This window comes from Hoplias malabaricus, chromosome 17 (assembly GCF_029633855.1).
Source record: "Hoplias malabaricus isolate fHopMal1 chromosome 17, fHopMal1.hap1, whole genome shotgun sequence".
NCBI lineage: Eukaryota > Metazoa > Chordata > Actinopteri > Characiformes > Erythrinidae > Hoplias > Hoplias malabaricus.
Window position 1 is genome coordinate 11186824 of NC_089816.1, and position 23143 is coordinate 11209966.

The following is a 23143-nucleotide window of genomic DNA, read 5'->3' on the forward strand; positions in this document are numbered from 1 at the left end:
AAAGCCACTCTGCATCCTTTAGACAGCAGACAGTTTGTTAGCCACCCGTGGGGTCTTCTCAGTGTGGCTGGGTGAAGATCGGATGTGGGTCCCACATCCCAGGACTTCCCGTTGGGTAAATCCTAGCACCCTCCTCCTTCCTGAAAGGTCAGGCCTTTTTGGTGCAAATATCAGGAGCTTCATCATGGGATACACTGGGTAACAGAACTCCTCAAATCTCCCTGCGTGGTCCCGAGATCAGTTGCAGCACTGGAGAAGCAGTACCTGCCTTCAAATACCTGAACCCACTCAACTACATTTTACAGTCTGTTCCAGGAAGGATCAAATTAACGTTGTCTCATACACTAGCAGGACCCATTAATAATAGAGATTGGAACAGCAGGGGAATGGATGCATGAAACCCAACGGAAACTGATGATTCCTTAGTAACCACAACAGTTAATCAACCACAATGTGTAAAGGTCCATGCAACAGATCTATTTTGTAGCATTTAATTAAAAATTAAGATTAAATAAAAAAAAACAACAACTACAAAGCACACACTGTTTTTTCAGTCTTTTATAGCATTTATAGCATCCACCACCTTAGATTAGAATTCAGTGTATTTCTGAATAAACTACACTACATTTCTGTTGGAATTAGGCCATCCTTCATATGTACACAAATACTAACAACACGTTTGTAGGTCTGAGCCTCCAAAAATGTGTTACTCAAAAACAGCACCTGTCAGGATCTCTAATAAGATATACCTTGTTCACAAAAATGCCTTTCAGGATTCCGCAATACATCAGCACTGATATATGATTAAGCAGTAAAATGAAAACAAGAATGGCAAATGCCCTCCACTCATCATAGCAGAGATTTAATTAGATGTGGTGGGAATCATTAGCTTCACTCTCTCCTGCAGAGTTGTTCTCTAACTAGTTCGTTATGCTTTTTTGTCCAGTGAGCAATATGAGAAGACTGGAGCAACCTGCTTCTCTGTGACTCTAACGCCATTAAACACGGGTCGACAATAAGGCAGCCAAGGAAAAGAAAAACTTGTTATTGGCTTTAATTGTGACTTTGAGCTTCTTTGGCAGCCTTTTAATCTGGATCGGTTTGCTGCACTGTAGTGTGAAGTGTAACTGAGACCTACTATGTGGCACACCAAAGCACCTTCACCATTCATTGTCTGATTGTTTTTCAATGAGGTTTTGTGCTTACAGCTATAGAAATGCTTCTGGTTGTTGCTGAGAAACTGGAACCCCACGCCAAGCTTGATGACAGATTTACAAAGTCATTCAATAAAGATTAAGAGTGTGGCCAACTGAGCATAAAATAATTACATGTTACCTACCAACAACAGGTTGCCCACGTAACCCTGATTCATTAAGAGTGTGGAAGAAAATTTACTTGGAAAATATGCAAAAGTTAGTACACTATTAATGTGGAATTTTCTAAATCTCTGTATAATTAAATGATTGAAGTGTAAACAATAGCATTCAGAGTGGTCTGATGTGAAATGCTCCATTATGGTTCACACATTTAGGGCCACTGTTCATTTAAAGTAGGGCGTAAAATGGCTGTTTTTATGCTGAACACCCTTTAAACGGGTCTGAAACTATTCTCAGTTAAGACTTTAAATTAACTTTAACTTTAATAAACTTTAAACCAGTTAAGGTTTAAATGGTTCTGTGCCTGGTTAAATGGCTCATGGGGAACAGGCTTTTATATATGAATTGATGAATGGTAGTTAACTTACACAAGGATTTTCTAGAAGCGTTGTATGTTATTTTGGACATTAGGGGCCCTGGTTCAATAAAGAACCTTTTAGAAATCTTTCTGTATAGCTACAAAGAATGTTACAATCTAATCAACCATTTAGGCAAGGTTGTAGCCATCACTGTCCCTGATACCTATCACCACAACCATCATAATGAAATCTATCTTAACAGGATTCATTACAAATGTCTCATTTCAAAGGAAACTAACCGTAATTCTGAATTATGCTGACATTTTGAAAAAACTGAGCAAATGTTCTGTGGTTACTGAGGGAATTATGATTTTGACTTGGTCTGTAAAGAACAAAACTGCTCAGTTCTGCCTCATCCCAAATAGGCAGATGGGCACAGCAACTGGGATACAAAACCCACTCCATTCTCTATCCGACCATCATCAGACCAACTGTACTGTGGCATGGAAAAGCTCTGTTTGCTTCAATGCTCAACCAAATGGTTCATCTTTTGAAAGTCTTGAATAATTTCAATGTGGCAAAATAGAAAGAGTCTTGAGACTGCACCCCTGTCCTCAGCCGACCCACAAACGTGACTGAGGCGCCAACCATGCGAGAAGAGAATGTGTGAGTGAGAGAGAGAGAGAGTGAGAGAGAGAGAGAGAGAGAGAGAGAGAGAGAGAAAGATGAACGGTTAGGACAGTGAGAATAACAGTGAAAGCACATTGCAAAAATTTTGCCAGCATAAAAGATGAGGGACCAGAGCATGAGAGATGGGAGGAAAAGAAAAGATGCTTTGTTTCTAAGGCTATTTTCTTCCTCTACTCTGGCATAGTGCTGTCTCTGAGTGCTGCTGAGCACCATTGGAAGGTGCATCACGTTTGTTCTTTCACAGCTCACTGCCCCTGCTGCCTGGCCTTTCCTCCCTCTTCAGCAGCACTAACGCACCACTCCCATCCTCCTCCTCCTGCACCTTGCCTCTGTATCACAGCCACGGCTCTGTGTCTCAGTGTGGAGAACGTGTTTAACAGACAGCCATGTCCCTTGGCACCCTAAAACACACACCCACCTCACAGAGGCGTCAGGTCCGCTGCAGGACCACACTGTTCCCTCAGACAAAATCTGCTGACGTCCGCACCCTGGCAAGGGCCCGACAAAAACAAGAGGCCATATGAAGCTGCAGCACCAACTCTCCTCCTCAGCAAGGTGACTGAAAAAAACTAAGAAAAGTGGTCCTCGTCCCACAAGGCCTCATGCAATTGTATGACCCAGATAAAGCTGCTTGGGAATCCTGGAGATGCATCACCTTTTCTTCATTTTAGCTCAGAATGTGATTTGTTGTAGTTGGTCACCTGTAGTTTATAGAAACGAAAGGAGAAACTCATACGAAATTCATACTCTAAACATGCAGTTAATAGACTATCTGCACTGAAGGATCACTGGATTAGGAACACCTACCTTGTATCTACACTCACTGTCCATTCTCTCAGCTCCACTGACCATAAAGAAGCACTTGGTACTTCTACAATTACAGACTGCAATCCACCTGTTTCTCTGAATAATTTCTTATCCCCATTTCACCCTGTTCTTCAATGTCAAGAACCGAGCAGATATGATATAGATCATTCTCAGCACTGCAGTGTCACTGTTGGACTACGAAAAATCCACCACACCAAAAATATCCAGCCAACAGCATCCTGTGTTCACTGATGAAGGACTGGAAGATGACCAACACAAACTGTGCAGGAACAAATGAGCTAGTGTCTATGGCAAAAACTAAATGTGCTAAATTCTAGTTTAATCCATTCCATATCTATGCAACGTGAAAGCCTTATGTTATGATTCTGTACATGTAATCTGCTTTTCAATGATCCTGTCCTCAATGTACGATGCTGAGGAAGCCACAGACAATATGATTAACAAGATTAACATTCATAAAAAGTATCATCTGAAACACTATGTTAACCGAGGCACAGGAAAACAGAGACAATGCTCAGAGCGCCCTTCAAGGCATTTGAGATAACAGAATTTTGCTAGAAAAAAAAAAGGCTTTCAACTCACTGACAAAGTCTGAACCACGGCTACACCATGCATAATGATCCCTAATTACCATGTACATGAGTAATCAAGCAACTTGAAATATTAGTTTCTTGCAATATTTGTCTTAAAATCCAACTGAATTCAGTCCTCTGTGTAACTATGACCGCTCATTAGCCCTGATCACTTTATGGAGTCTTCTCTTTGTTACTGATGCAATTAATTAGCTGAAGTGCTCTTCCAGGCCTCCAGGCAAACAGATATCCACCTCTCACCTCAGTGCTATTTCATACCCTTCTACTCATGACCACCTCCCCTAAAAGCCAGGGGTAAAGGCCACAGCTTCTTTGGAAATGAGTGTTTCATGCTTTGGTACATGGATTAACTTGCTGTAGTGCAGATGTACAAATAAACAGACATCCGGTATTTGTAAAATCCTTCACAGCAGCCCAATATTAATATTTCATATATTTATCACTTGCTTTCACTTTCTAAAGCCCTCGTTCATACATTGGGGGACTTTGCCCATGCTGTATCAATATCTTCAAAGTCGGAAATTGTGGCAATAAATGTAGTGGTGTAGTATCGTCAGCAATTTCTGATCACCACAACACAAAGGTCAAGTATTTGGGCTCTTCTGACATGCAAACATACTGATAACAGTGGAGCAGAGTACACACAAAAAACACTCTTGCTTACTATGCCTCTCTTTCTCCCACACACAAACAGTGATGATCGTGAGTGCCCAGGGTGTAATAAATCCAAGGGGAGCCATCTTTGGAGAGTATTGCGAGGTCACTTCAGATGCTGTTCCCTCTTCGCTGGTGCTCCCTTTTATGACAGTCAAGGTCTGCTCCATTGGCAGGCATCATCAGCCACACCACCCACTCCCTGGCTACAACGAGCCTTCGTCACTCTCACAACGGCAATCTGCGTGGCTAATCCCTCCCGATCCGTAACTGCCGTTTTGGGGATCCCAGGGTCTGTCTCAAATCAGTAGTTATTAGCCGAGGGCTGTAATTACTCGTTCTCCGTGAACTAAGTCTTCAGTCTCGGTTTCTGTTCATAATTATGCAGCTTCCCCCGACTCTGCGTGGGAAACCATCACATGTCTGTTACTCTTGCATCTGCACAAGCCAGAAGCCTCAGTCACGTGAGCCCCTGCACATATGTTGGCTTCTCATTCACTCACAAATGCGTTTTATACACGTATTCCAGTTTGATGAGAAAATGGTACAAACTTGCTGGTGTGCTGCCTGAAAATTGGAAACATCAAACAGTTGCTAAGAGGGAGCCACTAGCTGATGGTCAGTCTCTGTCTGGGGCTTCTGTCAGTGTAATCAGCACAGGGACGTCCTTGAGAGGCAGACACACACGCACACACACTACTTCTGTGACACATCATCACTACTGTACCAACCCATCACTCACTTCCCCTAGCACTGCAGTCATCAACCGTAAGCTTCTCAAACACCACCTGCCTTGCACCTATACAAAAGCAGACAGTGTGCTTCCCACATCGGTGTACCACAGTCTCCTGCGGTCGAGCCTTGGTCAACATGTAAACACATCCGCTGGAGATTTACACCATGGCAGTGCGGCTGACTTACAGCTGCAAGATTCCAACCCTGGGCTACAGTGATTCGTGCCTGCGGCGTCTGGGTTGACTGATAAGGGAGGAGCGGGGATGCCGGCTGACAATCTGCCTGCTCCGCGAGGCAGCTGACAGCAATCGTGGCTCTGTTGGTTCCTTTTCTCGCTCAAGTGCCTGACATTTGGGCTCTTTTCATTAGAGAAATGCAATGCCTACAAAGCCAGACACGTCGGACAGGGGCTGAGGAGGAGAGAGTTGCTGCCTGGGTGTGCCTGCTCACCTTAAACGACTCTGCTACCCAAAAACAGTTCTACTGTAGCTGAAGATATAAAGCAGAATCAGCAGATTAATGTAATCTTGCAATGTCGGCAGTACTTAGTTTTAACACCGGCAATATTGCTGTGATTTAGCTGTGGGAACAAGGTAGGCAAAATATGCATTATTAATACTTCAAATAAACTAAAGCAAGGGCTGTTGGAGTGTTACTGACTTTGAAATAAACTATGTCACTTTATGTTTCAAGTCACCGAAAGGGCAGGTTGGGAGTCTGTCAAAATAGCAGTTGTAAGGGAAGATTAACCAAATGTGAGCAGATAACCAGTGCTTAAGGCTTAAGCCCTGGCTGCTCTCGGGGTTAGGATACGTAATGAATTACACTACTGTTTACCTGACTTGGCCTTCACTCTGTCATTATCCTCTCAGGTAAAATATGTCAGCACAGTCTCCACAGAGCTTCTCTAAATACTCAGTAAACTGAAAGAAGAAGATACAAGACAGAAAGCAAATCTTAATCAGATATTTTTGTCACTCATAAGCAAACCAGATAAAAAGGAACCTGCAAAAGCACCAACCCAGGCCTGAGCACAAAACCTCAAATCCGTCTGCTCCCACATACACTCTTTTTTCCAGCCTCCAGAAACGATGGGAAGAGATTAGCAGAGCACACTTGTTTACACAGCAGAATAACCCTGTTGTAGCAGCAGCAACTATGAGAATCATGTCACAAATCTGTGTGGTCGCACTGCACGTGACTGCGCAGTTCACACAGCAGCACAGCCATATTTGGAATAAAAGCTGGATTGAGGCAAACAGAGGGCGTTAGAGGAAGCTTTTTCTTATATTTCATGATATATCACTCTACAAACCTCTTCAGGCCTGGAGAAAAAGTACAATCTGACAATATATTTCCTCATTTAATCTCACAAAACACGGACGATAAGCAGTGTATCAAATCAATGCGGCTGGTATCTGATAGCACACAAATTGGGTCTACAAACGCACATGTGCTCTTCTGAACAAGCAAGGCTACTTTGAACTTCACAGCTGTCAGATCAAAGAGGGATGTTCCTTTGAGTTTTCCACAAACAAACAATCCCTCGTTCTGTCAGACCAATACCCACCACGCTCAAATAAAATCGCACCAGGTTACAGCGGGACATCTTGATACAGCAGGACCTAGTGCATGTAAATTATAATCTGCCACATAAATGTAAAATGGGTATGGAACACTAGTCCTTTTTGATGAAATCTAGGTTCATCCAGACAGGAAATAATATGTATGTTTCTTCTGTCCTAAAAAAATGAACAGGACAAATAATTAGATTTCAGGCCTTCAATGAAACTGGCACTGAGCTGGGAAACTGCTTCATTTCCAGCAGTTCTGCAGTTAATCTCAGATAGCTCAGGTACAAGCTGGATCAAGTTTTCTCCAGCAACAATATACTTGCTGGACTTTTGTGTCCATGCACCACAGACTGAACATCTCTAAGATCTCCTGGTTGATGAACACGCCACTGTAAGCGTCTTCTCACAAGAGAATCAATCTGAGAGTAGATCACATGCTGAAGCAATCATTTGTCGTTGTCTCAACTGAGTGACCTGAAAGGCTGAAAATTTCCATCTGCCCTGACCATTTTACCCAATATTTCTATGTAATCCTCATTCCTTGAGCAGTTTTTTACAGCATGTGCTCAGGCACTGTGTAACTCTATGGCTCTGTTCCCATGTCCATATCAAAGATGAGGACAGTTGCACAGTTGTGAAAGTCCTTTGGGACTTTGTGCCAAACGTCAAAGTGTGGAAGGCACTGGCAGGTAATCCATCTTTGTCCTTTCTCACCCCACTCATCAGCAGATTAGCAGACCCAGCTGGAGGTCCCTGTGTCACTGGCTGTCCTCTGAACGCAACCCCTGTTTCAAGCAGGCTCGGTACAGAGGAGGGAGAGAAGCCTACGGGTGGTAAAGTAACTCTTGTGCCACTAACAGCCTAGCCTTTCCATTAATGGCTGCTTCAGGCACTCTTCATTGACAGCAACTTACCATGAACATCTACTCCCTGCATTCTTCGTGCCTTGGATTCAAGAAAATCATTGTTGCTTAACTACACACAGAGGGCTGTACTGTTATATGTGATGGAGAAAGAGGTCTTGGTTAGCTGAGAATAACCTCTAGTTGTCTGACTGAAAACTCCCTTTGATGTAAGTTCTGTATGTTACCATAAGCACAGCCCATTACATATTTCTGGAATCGAGTGGGAGTTTACACCTTTAGGGCTTCTGTCAGTGTGAATTAGTGGGTGTTTGCCAGGGGATGTGGGAACCACTTATGCAAGTCGCTGGCTTGCTAGTGGAGACAAAATGACTTACTCATTCACTATCCCCTCATTTCCTCTCTCATAGCTTTTTCCTGTCTGTCCAGCTATGTGTAAAGACATAAAAGGGGCCCTAAGTTATGGGGATGAGGTTATTGTTTTCATTTTAATGTACTGTACCATTGTCCTTGGATTTCATTTCCGTTTATTTTGGAGAATACAAACAGGAAATCGTCATCAGCGGTGTTAGTTATTATATTAGCCATTGTCTGAGAGTTTTGTCGTCTACACAGGCACAAATGGAGCCAGAATATCCTCCAAAGCCCATTCAGCAGGTCTTAACAGTTCTGTCTTTATTTGGCCTTTGTGCCAACCTTGAGCTACTGGCAAGCCACAAATACTCTAGCATGCCTCTCCCATCTTAATGACCCTTTAGCAACAGACTCCCCTAATGCATTTCACTTGGCTCTATGGTCCATCACTGGATCAACGGGGACTTCTATGGCGGTACCACCAAAATAAAGCCATGCTCTCCACATAAAAGACTAACCTCACATTCATCATGACCAGATTTCTAAGTAGGCGGAATTTCTAACCACAACACTAGCTGGCAAGAGTTTCACTGCCATGTGACTGGCCTCTTGTATTCCAACATGCTGACAGATATTTATTAAACAGATTTTCATAATACATGCAACTTTCCCATATCTCTCTCTCTGTCTCAATATATGTTTGATTTTTTTAGAAGCCGCTTCTCTATTCAGCTAAAACAGCAGCCCTCAAACATTTTAGACCAAGTGCCAACCATATTCAAACCAAAACTACCAAATACCAACTATAAATCATATCACAGAAACACCAATCCACAAACTAGCATGGCAAGATGTTTCTTGGGATTTGTAGAGTGGGGTAACAGTATTCTTGATTTTGATAGTATTTTCTTGATAGTCACCTGGAGTGGGACTTGAACCAACATCCTCTAAGTCCCTAGAGCTGTGTGACTGCACCAGAGTGCCACCCTTAAACATGCTTTAGTTTTATTTAAGTTTAACCGAATGATGACAACTCTGAAAACGATTATTATTTATACAACAAAACTTCGGATTTTCAATTATTCAATTAATCCTTTTTTTTCAGTGAACATGATACATTTTCAGATGTCATCTGCCATACCACCAAAGCCTGCTAAGTGTGCCTCAAACAGTTTGAGAACCACTGACCTAGGACAAGGAAATGCAGAAATCTGGAAAAAAGTCTGTCTGTTTATATCAGGTATTTGTCAATGAGTCTGAAGATGGAAATCATAATAATTAGCACTGTGATACCTCATTGCTTTGTATGGTATTGCCAAATTGTCATGTCAGCATGAACAACATCTTTCACTACACATTTCCGGGTATGTTACAACACTACCTGTTACTACGTACCTGGAAAGCTATCTAAATTGTAAATCACCAAGGCAGGTACAGCCTGTCTCATTCAGGTCTGTACCAGTAAGGTATGCATATGTTACCAAAGCTCTCTCTGGATGCTGTACACATCTTGGCTATGTAATTAAGGGTACAACAGTAGAGTTCTCTATTCTTTGCCTCTCAGGTGTGTGTACTTACAGAGCTGCCACTTCATTTAATTGAGACTAGGTTCAAAGTAAAAGTACCATGTGAGTAAAGCCAGTCCAGACTGGCCATGAAAGTGACAAGCTGCAGAGCTGTGGTCACGTTATCATTAGCTAAACCTGCCAAGCTAAAATTCACTGTTGAATGGTGCTTCACCAGATCAGCAGGGACTTCTATGGTGGTTCAACCAAAACAAAGCCATGATCTCCAGAAAAAAAGGCCCAACTTCACTTTCATCATGAACTTACTTCTAAGTAGGCGGGAGTTTCAGCCACAACACAAGCTGGATAATGTTTCATTGCCATGAGACTGGCCACTGGTATTCCAACATGCTGGCAGACTTAAGAGACATTTATTAGAGTGATTTCCGCTTCAAAGGGAACAGTTTAACATGATCCATAGAACTTTCTCATCTGGCCGGCTGACAGAGAATTCCAGCAGGGTTCATATATAGAGCACCTGTCAAGAGGTGTGAAAGTAGCAAACTGCTTTATTCTTTATTCTGTAACCCACCGAAAGCAGAAAACAAATTTTCAGTGAACTGTCAAGAAAGTATGTTGAGGTGCAAATTGTTTTCCTTCTGCGAAATAACCTCAAGAGAAATACATCCAAAGAAATCAATAAGCCATCACAGCCAGGTTGGATCCCTATCTGAACCTCCACCAATGTTTGTCTTCCTCACAAGTGTGTGCCTGAGTAGTCTGATCCCTGAAACCTCCACCACATCTGTGACAAGGGCTGCAAGAAGAAGATAAATAATACCTTAATGCAAAGCACTACACTCCCACTGGGTTTTAAACATTAACAATGCATGTCAATTTCAACTCTGGCAAGACAAATTCGTGAGTCTGATATCAATTATCACAAGAGGAATATGAAATATTGTCCCTGTGATCATGTGGGAAAGCCAAATATTCAAATTTATGCACTGAAATGCTAATACAACCCAATGAGATCCCTCATGCTTTCTCACAGGCAGAGAGCGACTAGAAAAAGGGTCACGTGCAGCCTAGCTGCATGAGGGAGCCACTGAAAAGCACAAGGAGTACTGAGAGAGTACATGAAAGAACTAATGGAAGGGAAGAAAAAAAAAGACTGTAGAGTGTGCAGAATTCAAGCCTTTGACAAGGAATAAAACTGACTCCAGAACTTTCTCTTGTGATTGCTCAAAATTTGCCTTGTGGCAAAGAACATCAACTGAAACCAAAGCCTTTATTGGAGAGTTTAGCTAAATTTGCCCATCAGCTGGTCAGCTGGTCCTTCTTGTGCTTTAGCAAGGGAGAATGTGAATTTGCCATAGATGTCTAAGAAGTATGGTGCTATTTATAAAAGCTCCTGATCAAACTGAGATATATGTCTAAATATGGTCACTGTTACGTCTCTTTCAAAGGCTGCTTCTCCCATCACTCCATTGCCTGGCTAGAACAAGTGAAATCACCTAGAAACAAGAAAAGGCAACAATGTGGGTGGGGGGGGCGGTCTGTCTGTTTTTATCATGTGTTCCTCAGTGAGTTTGAACATCAGAATTACAACAATAACAGTGTTATGAAATCTCTCTGCTTCGCATGTTATTACTGAATTGTGATGTCAGCAGGAACAACATCTTTCTCTATACATTTCCAGGTCTGTCACAACACCCTACATATCTGACGTGCCTTCTGCATTGTTAAACACTCGTGCAGGTACATTCAAGTCTGTACCAGTAAGGCATGTTACTGTTTCAAAATCTCTGTCGTGATCCTGTAAACAGCATGGCCATGTTATTCAAGGCCCTAGTAGTAGAGTGGAGCACATTTTGACAATGTCATCACAGTCAGCACATATCCTGCTAGGGCACAACAGAAACGCAGCATACATAATTATGGCTGGAATAGGACAGGGAGGAAAAAAACAGTGGTGTGCCTGGATTTACCAGTAATATCAGAATCTGATTCCAGCATGACTTGAATAAAACTTTTGGGCCTCCTTTTCAATGTTCCTGTTGTCCCTCAATTGTTTGTACACACAGAATAAAGCCAGTCCAGACTGGCTACGAAAGTGACAAACTGCAGAGCTGTGGTCACGCTACCATTAGCTAAGCCTGCCAAGCTGAAGTTCACTATCAAATTAGGTCACAGGCCCCAACACGGTGAAGCAGAGAGGGATATTCCATTCACCTGTAACGGTGCCGAGCTGGTGAACACCTTTTCTCCTGCCAGGCCTCCTCATTGAAGATAACAGAACTGTACAGTTTTTTGCAGGACTTGGCAAGAGGCCCAGCAAGTCAGGAGTTCACAGAAAAGAGTGACCCACTGAAAAGTCCTCCCCAGATTAGCTGTTTTCCCCAAGCACAACTCCATGTGGAGGAACACACTGGTGCTTTGTTGTTGGGAGAGGCACGGGTACCCACGCCTATACTGTCCCTTGTGCTACTTGTGGTGGAAGGAAAGTCTGTAGAAGGTGTGAGTAGTGGCCTGCACCCTTATGAACGCTGCCCGTTTCCATAAACTCTGTAGCAGCGTTTAGTAAATCCCTGTAGTCCACAATGGCATGTTTATCTGCCAGTTCATGATCTTCACTCCCTGTTCCTGCTGCACTCCCCTGGGTGAGAAGATTCTTGTTCATAATCTGCTGAAACACTCCGTAAAAAGTCAAACAGTGACGGGACCTAAATTACGCCCAATATAATGAGAGTAGTACATTTTAACAAAAGATAAATGGTCAGTTTGAAGAGTGATAAAAGAAACAAGCTCATACCCATCCCATTTTGATAAGATAAGTAGAACACTGAACTGGGGGCAGCATGAAATGAGAACATAGAAAGTAACGGTTTAAAGCTTTGGACCTTCAACTTCACAGATTCCCAGCTATTGTGCTGCAGGTGTATCAGGTTGAGCTGATGAATGTGACTCATATTCAATATGTGATATTGAATAGAAGAAAACAAAAAAAAAGTTCACTCTGGTTCTATTTACGTCTGCAAACAGCTTTGAAATGTACATAAAGCAACGCTGTGCACTAAAGATAGCCTGTTAGTTTTCTGCTTTCACATAATCCTGCTGATTGCTGATCTGAGATTTGTCTGTGTCACGACTGATTAGCTTCAAGATGCTTCTTGGCAACAGCTGTATGCTATTTTAACATCTGCCACTGACAGAATCATACATAAAACATTAGCAAGAAAGTCTAATGCCAAAGTCCAACCCAGTCCCTTGCACATGCTTATATGTCTTTCACCAATCAGATACAATTTACTGAGTATGGGGCATACCATAATCAAAACAGGGTCAAAAGATCATGGCACATGGTATCAAGGCTACAACTAAAACAACACATATTAATGAAGCACTTAACAGGTTTCTTTTGTCTCATGAGAGTCTATACCAGTCTGAACTTGCCCTCCCCTGATTGTACATTGCCATGGTGGGGCATGGTGCACTCCTCCTCTAGCAATGCAAAACATGCGGAAATTTCTTTCCACTTTTAACTGTTTCAGAGCTCTGGGACTTAGCTCCTTCCACAAGCACCATACTGCAGGGTATTCTAATAGTCAGGGTAACAGAGGTGGTCCTATACACAGGTCAAGTGAAGAAATTACAAACCAGACTCTGAAGAGCACTTGATTCAGTTTCTGAATGTGAACTATAAACTGTCCCTTCTTTAATCCTGAAATCCTCATGACCCAACTGTAGGCCCATATATTGTTATGCAAGATAGTGTCAGTGGAGGCAGTGTGCTATTTGTTTGAAAATTTGCCCACGTAAAGGCCAGGGCGGATTTGTCTGCCTGGCCATCCCAGACCAGACTTTTACCCTCAACATTGACTGTAATTCAAGATGAAGCTCACTTATTTACAAACATTCCATTATTCTCAAAACGCCATTTCACAGGGGGAAACTGGCTACAGATTAAAAACAAAACAAAGAGCTTTAGTCAATCTGGCTTTTAGTTAAACACAGAATATTCAGTGTTTCCGCTCAATTAGACCAAACCCATGTACCTAAATAACACTATAAAAATGTGTGCATTTATTTCACATAATAAGCAGGTGTTGAAGTGTACAGTCTGGGGACGCCACACCTGTGACCTTGTTTTGATTGCAAATGTGCTGTCCCAAGCCAGTTTAGTTTTGCAAATGATGACCACTGCAAACAATGACCTCAACAGCCTGGCTATCCTTAGGCAGGTTCAAGCGAGAGCACTCAGTCTGGTCAGCTTTATTAGCCTAAGAATACTAATGCAGCATTTTCATTAATAATTTAAAACATGCATCAGTTATGTACTGATGTGGGAACTGTGGGCTGATGTTGATATGTAACTTTGTGCTTGTACATGAAAAACATCTGCGATGACAATGCTGATGTATAAAATTCATAAAATGTGGACCAAAATCACCTGGAATGGCATTACAGAGAAATCTAACATTTATTACTGCGAAAACAACGTGCACATTTCAGCACAAGAGCTCAGCATGGACATCTTCTATTTTCAGCTCTTCCAGAGAACAATAAATACAACATCAAATACTGGTTTGAAATCTTGGCCAAATCTAATCAGTGATGTCTGATTTTAGGCAATCATCTGCTATTGTTTTGATATCAATATTAATGTGAATCACTACTATAATACTACACTTTACTTAAACATAATACACTATAATAACAATATTATATCGCACCTTAAAACAAAGGTTTACCACATGGAACAAAAAAAAACCTATATATTGCTCTGTTGCAACCCACTTTGCGAACAGTATAGCAGCTCAACTCTGCACCTGAAAGATGAGAAATATTCATGAAGGCACAACCCAAGGCCAGGTCAGAGGACTGGCAATAGAGGCCCAGCCATCTATTATAGGCTAAATGGCCTCTCACATGACTTAATACATCGTTCACTGAGAAGAGCCTGGCCTACATGAATACTAATGTGACTAACACTAGCTCAGGAATGCTAAAGTATGTGTTAAGAGGCAGAGAGATGTTCGGATCAACTCAGAGATTGTTTTAAAGGGATTGCCACAGGTATCAGAAAAAAGTTACTGAGTCAAACGTTTTTATAACTGTGATAATAGGAACCAGACATCCAGAGGGTTTAATGCTGCTAAAAGCTTCCTTAGATAGGCTTTTATGTAAAATGGTTATGAATACCCTGCCTTATGTCTGAGACATTGTTTTATGAATATTCGGAGATAAGACTTAAGCCTAAAAGATGGTTTTTAAGAGTTCATGGTGCAAAAATATCGCTTCTCAATCCAGTCATGTCTAGGAACTCAAAGCAAAGTTAACTTTTAGTGTCAATTAAGCAATTATCTGATGATGGATTACTTTGTATTAATTATTGATATCTGATCTTCCCTGGGACCATTCTCACCCCCCACCCCCACGCAGTCAGCAACGGATACAGATCACTCACATCCCCAGAGGCCCTCCTCAAAGCTGCATGACAGCCCTCTAGGACACAGATAGAGGAAGCAGCCATTCTAATGATCGCTCACCAAGGAAAGAGGGACTGTGAGAACATTCTATAGAATTAATAGGGAGGTGGGCTCAGTCCTGTGAGCTACATTACAACAAAAAAATCCATGTGCCAGGGGCAATCATATGTTCAATACAGGCGCTCATTATCGGCGCATCACAAATTAATACACTCAAGTATATTGGATTCCTTAAAGATGAAAATCGAAGTGAAATTAGACGTAATGAGACAGCTTCCCAACATCATATTGAGTGCAACATCTTAAGCATGCTCTTCCTTTGGCGGTTTTACAGAGGCAGCTTTGATTTTTCCAACTAAACACTTGCTGAGAGGGAGAATAAGATATGGAAGTGCTTAACTAAACATGTATACACAGAGGCCATTGTCTGAAACCTCTTTAAAGAGCATGTCGGTTCTGTATATTTATGGCGGCAAATTAGCATAAAATTATGGGAAGCTGAGCATGGGGGAAAAGTTAGGTGACACCGAGTCGTGTGGGTAGAAACATTTTAAGGTGTAAATACATTTGCCTGACTCTGTGAGGACAGGTGACTCAGCCTGTATCACAGACTCAGAACACATAGCACTGCAGTGCCGCACATCACGACAACTCTCTCTCTGTCTAAGCCTCAGAGCCAGTGCAGTATAATGTCCAGCTAAATCAGCATCCATCAGAGTCTCTGCAGTCACTTTATCAAATCTCTCACTCCATTTTGTGCACAAATATTATTCAAGGTGGATTTGGGTATAATTTGCTGCGAGGGGTGATAGGTCGTACAGGGTATGACTCTCATAAGCCTTAAACACAATCCTTTGGTCAATGTCTGACTAGATAATTCAATAGGTAAATAACCAATTTTTATTATGACAACTGAGTTTTAAAACTACCTGCATGTAAATAAGCTCTGTTCTGATTGGCTCACGATTTTATCACAGTTCTTTCTCATGCTGGTTTTTAATACTATTTTTCCAACTTATTACACAGTACAATCAAACCAAGCTCCCATTTAAAAATATAGCAGTAAAAAAAAGAATAACAGACCATTTTGGCCAATTTGGTTTGGGAAAATCCAAACATACAGAGATCCATTTTTTTAGGTAATTTTTTTTTGTTGTTGTTCATGGATTCCTGCTTGTGAAAAGGGGAGGGGAAACAATCCAAGACACAATGGTTTGCTATGATTGGTTTAACTGTGTGTCTCTAGGGTGGGCATGAAGGGGACTAGCAAATAGTGTGCTTTTCTGAGGAAAAAAACTGGAGACTTAGCATATATGAACCTAAAACTGCAGTGGACTGAATGTGCATTGTAGCACGATTTAACAGTCTCCCTGTGATGGTGTATAGCGCACATATTTTTATCCTTCACGATATGATATCGTCATTTATTTCATTTAGCATTACACTTATATAGCGCCCTTATAGAAACCCAAGGGCGCTTTACAATCAACACAACATCCAATCCACACACATGCTCATATAGCACACCCCTTTCTGAGCCATTTAATTCCTCCTCTGGTCTTTATACAAAATGGCATATTTAAAAGTTATTTCCAAGAAAGAAAGTCTCATAACACCTTTAAAAGGGCTTAAATGTAACCCTACCTTCACCTTTATTTAGTAAAGGTGGATCAATGAATATGTAATTAGTCACTGTCTCTATCTCCACTCACCACTCTGCTACACTCCTGCAGCTTGAAAGTCCCATCTCGCCAACTTGATGGGAGTGTATCTTTAGATTTATGATGTAAGAAACCCTGGCTGTCTGAATCTGCCCAGCTGTAACCCTGCATACCCTGTATACATTTTCTAGTGCATAAACTTGACATACATGTTAACAAGGTATGAAGTCATGATTTTCATTTGAGGGAATTTTATGTTCCCTGTAAAGCATATGTTAACAATTCTGACTAAAAAAAACAAAAAAAAAAAAAACAAACAACCAACCAACAACAACAAAAACATGTAATTTCACCAGAGGTTCTACATTCTAGTTCAAACCTACAGTAAAGTGAATCTAGGCTTGGTTTAGTTTAAGTCCCAGGTGGGTTCTGGCTGAGCTGGTATTAATTACTCCGTCAGGGAGTTGATGACGAGACAAGTGGAAGTTTTGAGGGTGAGCAGCTTCTCTCTCACACACACAAACACTCTCACATACAAACACCCACTCTCTTGTGCGCAGAAACACACTCACATACAAACACATACTCTCTCAAACACACACACACAAACTCTCTCATACAAGTAGATACACACCCTCTCTCTCACAAACACACATACACACACTCAAAACTCACACAAATACTCTCATACAAACATATACACACACAAACACACACTCTCTCTCACACACACAAACACATTATATCACATTCACTCACATACAAACTCTCACACACACATGAAAACTCTCCGTGTAAATGGTGAATTATGAGTCGTGATGTAAGGCTCTCCGCTCTTGCGCACGCGTGGTCCCGTGCAAGCCCGGAGGGGGGCACGCGCGTCACCCACCAACCCCGCCCCCCTTCCCTACTACGTGGAGCGGCGGCGAGCACATGACTGCAGCAGCGGCGGCGGCAGCGCGCGCTCGGGCTCCGGTCACGAGGACGGAGAAACTAATAGAGAACAAACAGCGGTTTACTCAGTAACCGCCGTACACCGACAACAAGACTACACACACACACACACACACACGTCAGCTTCATCACAAACAGCACACGGCAGCAGCTTCATCATCATCATCATCATCATCGGGATCACACGTCAAATTCAGCAGTGTTTCAACTTTGCGCCAACAGCCCGTCCTCTCCCGCTCTACTGTATTCAAATCATAGCCGTTAAGCACGTGACACTCATCCCAATACTTTCAGTTACAGTACGCGCCCTAACGCACTCTTTCCCTGTTTATAGCCCACTGATATCTGCCGCTGCCCAGTGACAGCAAAGCACATCCACGTCACATCAAACTGTTACCAAACCCTTCATCAGCGTGGGCTTCACACATGAAACAAATATCACAAATATATTATAATATAATCACCATTTCAATAATAAACGTGTTTTCCATCATATTTCAGCTCATACTGTATTTTCAAAAACTTGACCATAAATGGAAATTTATGGTATCTTGAAATGAGTCGCCTTCATTTCATTCACTGGACACGCTTGTGCACGCGGATCGTGTCAAAACACCCTCTGAAATAGCTAGTAAACACGTCACTTTCATCCCAACACTGTTCTGAATAATGAGTAAATCGATTAAAAACGCAGCATTAAACAATGTACTGAATTTGTCTGATCTCTTATAGGATTTGCGTAAATAAATAAACCAGCAACATATATCACTAGGCAAATGAAAGTAGCCTAGAGCTGCTCCACGTCACATCAAAGTGTTACAAGACTCACAATGGGTTACAAAACTTTCATCAGTTACGCAAACTCAAGTCTTCCACGGTTACGCAAACTAACGACACACAATTAAAGAGTGTGCACTCTTTCTAGCCCCACAACGACGCATTCAGAGCACCACATGCAGTGCCCAGAGTGGGGAAACACTGCTTTGTATGGATTTGATTGGAAAGAGCACATGTAGCTACCGGATACTGGTTTCCAGTAACCAAATGAATGAAATAGTCTACATTCTCGGTCATGTTTAATCTATCTGTCTTATAAACGATATTCTGGTGATACATGGGTTATAATGGTGTAGGATTTGTAGTCGTATAAATTTCACTCGATTAAAACCGACGCAACATTATTTTTTCTGTGCACTCACAGGCCACCACCATCACCCTCCTCCTTAGAAGTTTTTAAACTTCCTTTATTAGTCAGCAGTGTGGTTTGAGAGCGTTCACAACTAAAGCACCACTCGTGCAGCCTTAAAATGGTCAACAGCATTCATTCATTTACTCGAATAGAGCTGCATAATAAATATTAGAGCATCCTTTATGAACACATTTTTAAAATGTGTCGATACTTGTAATATAAGCGCACGATGAATACTTAGAAAAGACCAGCCTTTTTTGCAAAAAAAAACTGTGCATTCTCATATTTCTGTCCGATTCATGATTTATTCGCAATAAAACCTCACGCGAACACAGTTCAGGTCAATACAAAGCGATTCAAGTTCACGCGGCCAGCACCCACGTGTCAGACTCGCCGGGCAATTTCTGATTTTCTTTCTGCCAAACTCCGCTCTTTTCCCTGAAGTTTTGCAGTCGTGATCATCCATGCGAATTTCCAAAGAAAATGCTTCGTTTCAGCCGCGTATCTCAAAAACGCGAGTCTAAACGGAGCTTTATTCACTCGGCGAATCAAGAATGAAAGACTGCTCGACAATTCCTCCAAATCCACGTGAAGACCACACGTCAGGGCTTGAAGACACCGGCTCGCGCAGCGGAGACTCAGACCCGGCATCGAGCTCTAGTCTCGCGCCGCTGCGACAAGCCACGGCGGGTAACGTGCAAAAACACAGCGCAGCTCCAAGAGCTGCAAGCCCGTCCTCGCGGAAAACGAGCATCCCTTACCTGGCTCCCAGAGCTTTCTGTCAGGTAATTGAAGACAAAGGAAGAGAGCTCCTCATCTAACAGGGAAACGCAGTCCGCCATCTTCTAGAGAATGAGATCCGAGAAGTCAGAGGAGGGGGTATACAGGTTGGCTCGCGCGCAGTGAGCGCGTATAGCCGCCTGGGGGCAGCATACAGGGCTCGTTCTCTCTCTCTCTCTCTCTCTCTCTCTCTCTCTCTGTCTCTCTCTCTCTCTCTCGGCAGTTACCAAACTGTCACCGTTAACCGTTACCAAAGCGCCCTCTGGGTTATCAGTCTCTGGCTGAACGGTTCTCTCTGCTCCACACAGTAGGCTACAGAATATGAGGGATACTTTAGTTCTTCCTACCAAATCCACTCCTTCAACTCTATCTCTCTTCAGCAGTCAGACTCCTGATGCTGCTGCTGTCTCCAACAGCGCACGGTCTATGACTCATTTCTACGGCAAGCGTTGCCTGGCCCTTAATTCCACATCAGTGCTCTCCAGATTGTCCTCACCAACACCTGCAGGGTGCATACATTTAGACTTATCCAGTTCATAGGCCCTCAGACCTGCACCTGATTAAAGGACCCATAACCAACTGTCCTGTTTCTGTGTATGTAAACATTGTTAAAGGTTATAGATGTGCTGCACAACCCAAACTTACAGTGCACCATTGTGAATAATCCCCTTAAAAGCCCAGGAGTAAAATCAATTAAATATATAGAATTTGTTGGTAAATTGGTGGCCCCAGATTCACATTATGTGATAAATTATATTTTTAGACATTTTTTAAAAGACCCATATTCTGTTTGAGATATTCTGGAAGCAGCCATGAACACATATTTGTTGAATATGAATGGGTGACATTAGTGGCCTCAACTTTTTCATGTTCTCATAAGAACAGACAAAGTAAAACTAATCTTCATGAAACTACCATTTACAAACACACCATTAAGGATTTGTTTCTTATAAATATTTTCCTTGAGTTGCAAGCCATTCATTAGACATATTCTTCAATTGTGTTATTGTCATCATCATTTGGGAGTCAGTAAAATATAGGAGTTGCTGAAAGGCTTTCAGTAATGATGCTGAAGCACACTGTTATTTTACTCATTGTCCCTTATCTGCAGAATTTAAGGATCTAGAGACATGTTGTTGATCCACTCATTGTAATCAGAATGACTCACTTATTTACTCCAGTGCTTGTTTCAGCACAGACCAAAACAAACGATTTAGCCCCACGTCTGTCAGGACAGTAGAACACACCACTGCAGAAACAATTGCCAAACAATTGAAAACCATATACAGGAAAAATTTGAATATGGTGGAATGCAATATATGTGACTCAACATGAATTTAAAGGAGTACTACACCTTCTCAGACAAATCAGAAGTACCCTCAGGCCTATAGTCTATTGAACAGCACTCTGACAACCCAGCTATTGATCAAACTCATGCTGTTTTAATGTTTGAGGTCAGAGGGAGTAATTCAAAAACACGCCTAGAATAGTGGAGTAGGCTAAACAGCACTTAATGAAGGTTCTATCAATCCAGCTACTAAAAGTTTGCTTGAAGGTAAATGTGTGCTTCTAAAAAAATCATTGATTGGATTTTAACATAAAAGTAACATTTTGGAGGCCTTGTTAAACATCCTAGTGATTGTGATATATTAGTGATTATCGTTAATAAGTGTTTATACATTGTTTATACAATGGCACAAAATCCCTAGCATATTACAACTTTATTATAGACACTAATTAATTTGGCCAAACAAGTTAGGAAAGTTATAACATTCTGTAAGTGTAGGAGAAAGGTGTTCACTGGCAGGACACCATGCTTTAAGGGATTTTAAGGGGCCGTTGCCAAAATCTTCATTTTATATAATTTCCTGTCATTTCAGTTCATTCATTCATTATCTGTAACCGCTTATCCAATTCAGGGTCACCTGGAGCCTACCTGGAATCATTGGGCGCAAGGCAGGAATACACCCTGGAGGGGGCGCCAGTCCTTGACAGGGCAACACAGACACACACATTCACTCACACACTCACTCCTACGGACACTTTTGGAGTCGCCAATCCACCTACCAATTTGTGTTTTTGGACTGTGGGAGGAAACCAGAGCACCCAGAGGAAACCCACGCGGACACGGGGAGAACACACCACATTCCTCACAGACGGTCACCCGGAGGAAAACCACGCAGACACAGGGAGAACTCACCACACTCCTCACAGACAGTCACCCGGAGCAGTAATCGAACCCACAACATCCAGGTCCCTGAAGCTGTGTGACTGCGACACTACCTGCTGCACCACCATGCCGCCCTGTCATTTCAGTTTTTAGAAAATATTATATTTTTGTCTGCTACAAAGGATCGAATTGAAATGAAAGATATTTAATGTAGTAATCCAGGGTGGCTTAAGAGGGAATTCCACTAATTTCACAAAATATGTTATAAATAAGTTTTCAAAGTGGTTTTAAAAATTGCTCCATTCTAGTTGTGGTCATAGGAACCAGATGTTTGAGGAGTTTAATTCCTCTAAATTAAATCTCAGGTTTCAAAAACACAGCCTGATACACAACCAATGGTCAAAATAGCTCCCAAAGAAAGCAAATTTCAGATTTAGGACAATTTTATCATTGTTAATATTCCAAATAAAACCTCAGGAGACACAACGCTGTGTTTCTGTTGTACATATTTTACAGGTTCCTACCACCATTAAAAGAAATGAATGAATAAACAAATGAACAAATGAATGAATGAACAAATGAATTAATCAATCAACTATGGATTGAATGAATGATTCGCTCATTTATTCATTAATTTTCCATAACCATTGATCATGTTCAAGGTCACAGTGTGTCCAGAGCGTACCTAGATTTACTGGGTACAAGGCAGGAACACACCCTGGACTTCACCTGTCCATAACAGGGCAGCACACACTTACACATTCACTCACACCTATGGACAATTTTGAATAGCCTATCAATGAGTGTTTTTGGACTCTGAGAGCAAACAGAGCAAACAAATACAGATGCCGAGTGAACACATTATTATTTGTAGTAGCAGTAGTAGTAGAACTTCTATTACTACTACTACTACTAATAATAATAATAAGAAGAAGAAGAAGAAGAAGAAGAAGAAATGCACCATCATATAATGATTACTCATTCGTTCATTCATTCATTATCTGTAACCGCTTATCCAGTTCAGGGTCACGGTGGATCCAGAGCCTACCTGGAATCATTGGGCGCAAGGCGGGAATACACCCCGGAGGGGGCGCCAGTCCTTCACAGGGCAACACAGACACACACACACATTCACACGTTTGAGTGGCTGATCCACCTACCAACGTGTGTTTTTGCACTGTGGGAGGAAACCGGAGCACCCGGAGGAAACCCATGCGGACACAGGGAGAACACACAGAACTCCTCACAGACAGTCACCCGGAGCAGGTGTGACACTACCTGCTGCGCCACCGTGCCGCCCAATATAATGATTAGAAGAGTGAATATCTATCTAAATAAAAATAATTTAAGGCACATACATATGCAAATAGGAATGGTCTATAATAAATATCTGATGGCTGGGTATTTGAAGATAAATAATGTGCTG

The 23143-nt window shown here is 41.9% G+C and overlaps 1 protein-coding gene across 1 annotated transcript in view; it reads right to left on the bottom strand.

Annotated features, from left to right (window-relative positions):
- The window catches only part of ppargc1b (peroxisome proliferator-activated receptor gamma, coactivator 1 beta), a 47490-nt gene extending 27846 nt beyond the window's left edge, over positions 1-19644 (bottom strand). Inside the window, exon 1 of the mRNA XM_066649723.1 lies at positions 19529-19644. Coding sequence (XP_066505820.1) covers positions 19529-19609 — 81 coding nt within the window. The 5' untranslated portion in view covers positions 19610-19644. The remainder of the gene's footprint in view (positions 1-19528) is intronic.
- Between the last annotated feature and the right edge of the window lie 3499 nt (positions 19645-23143).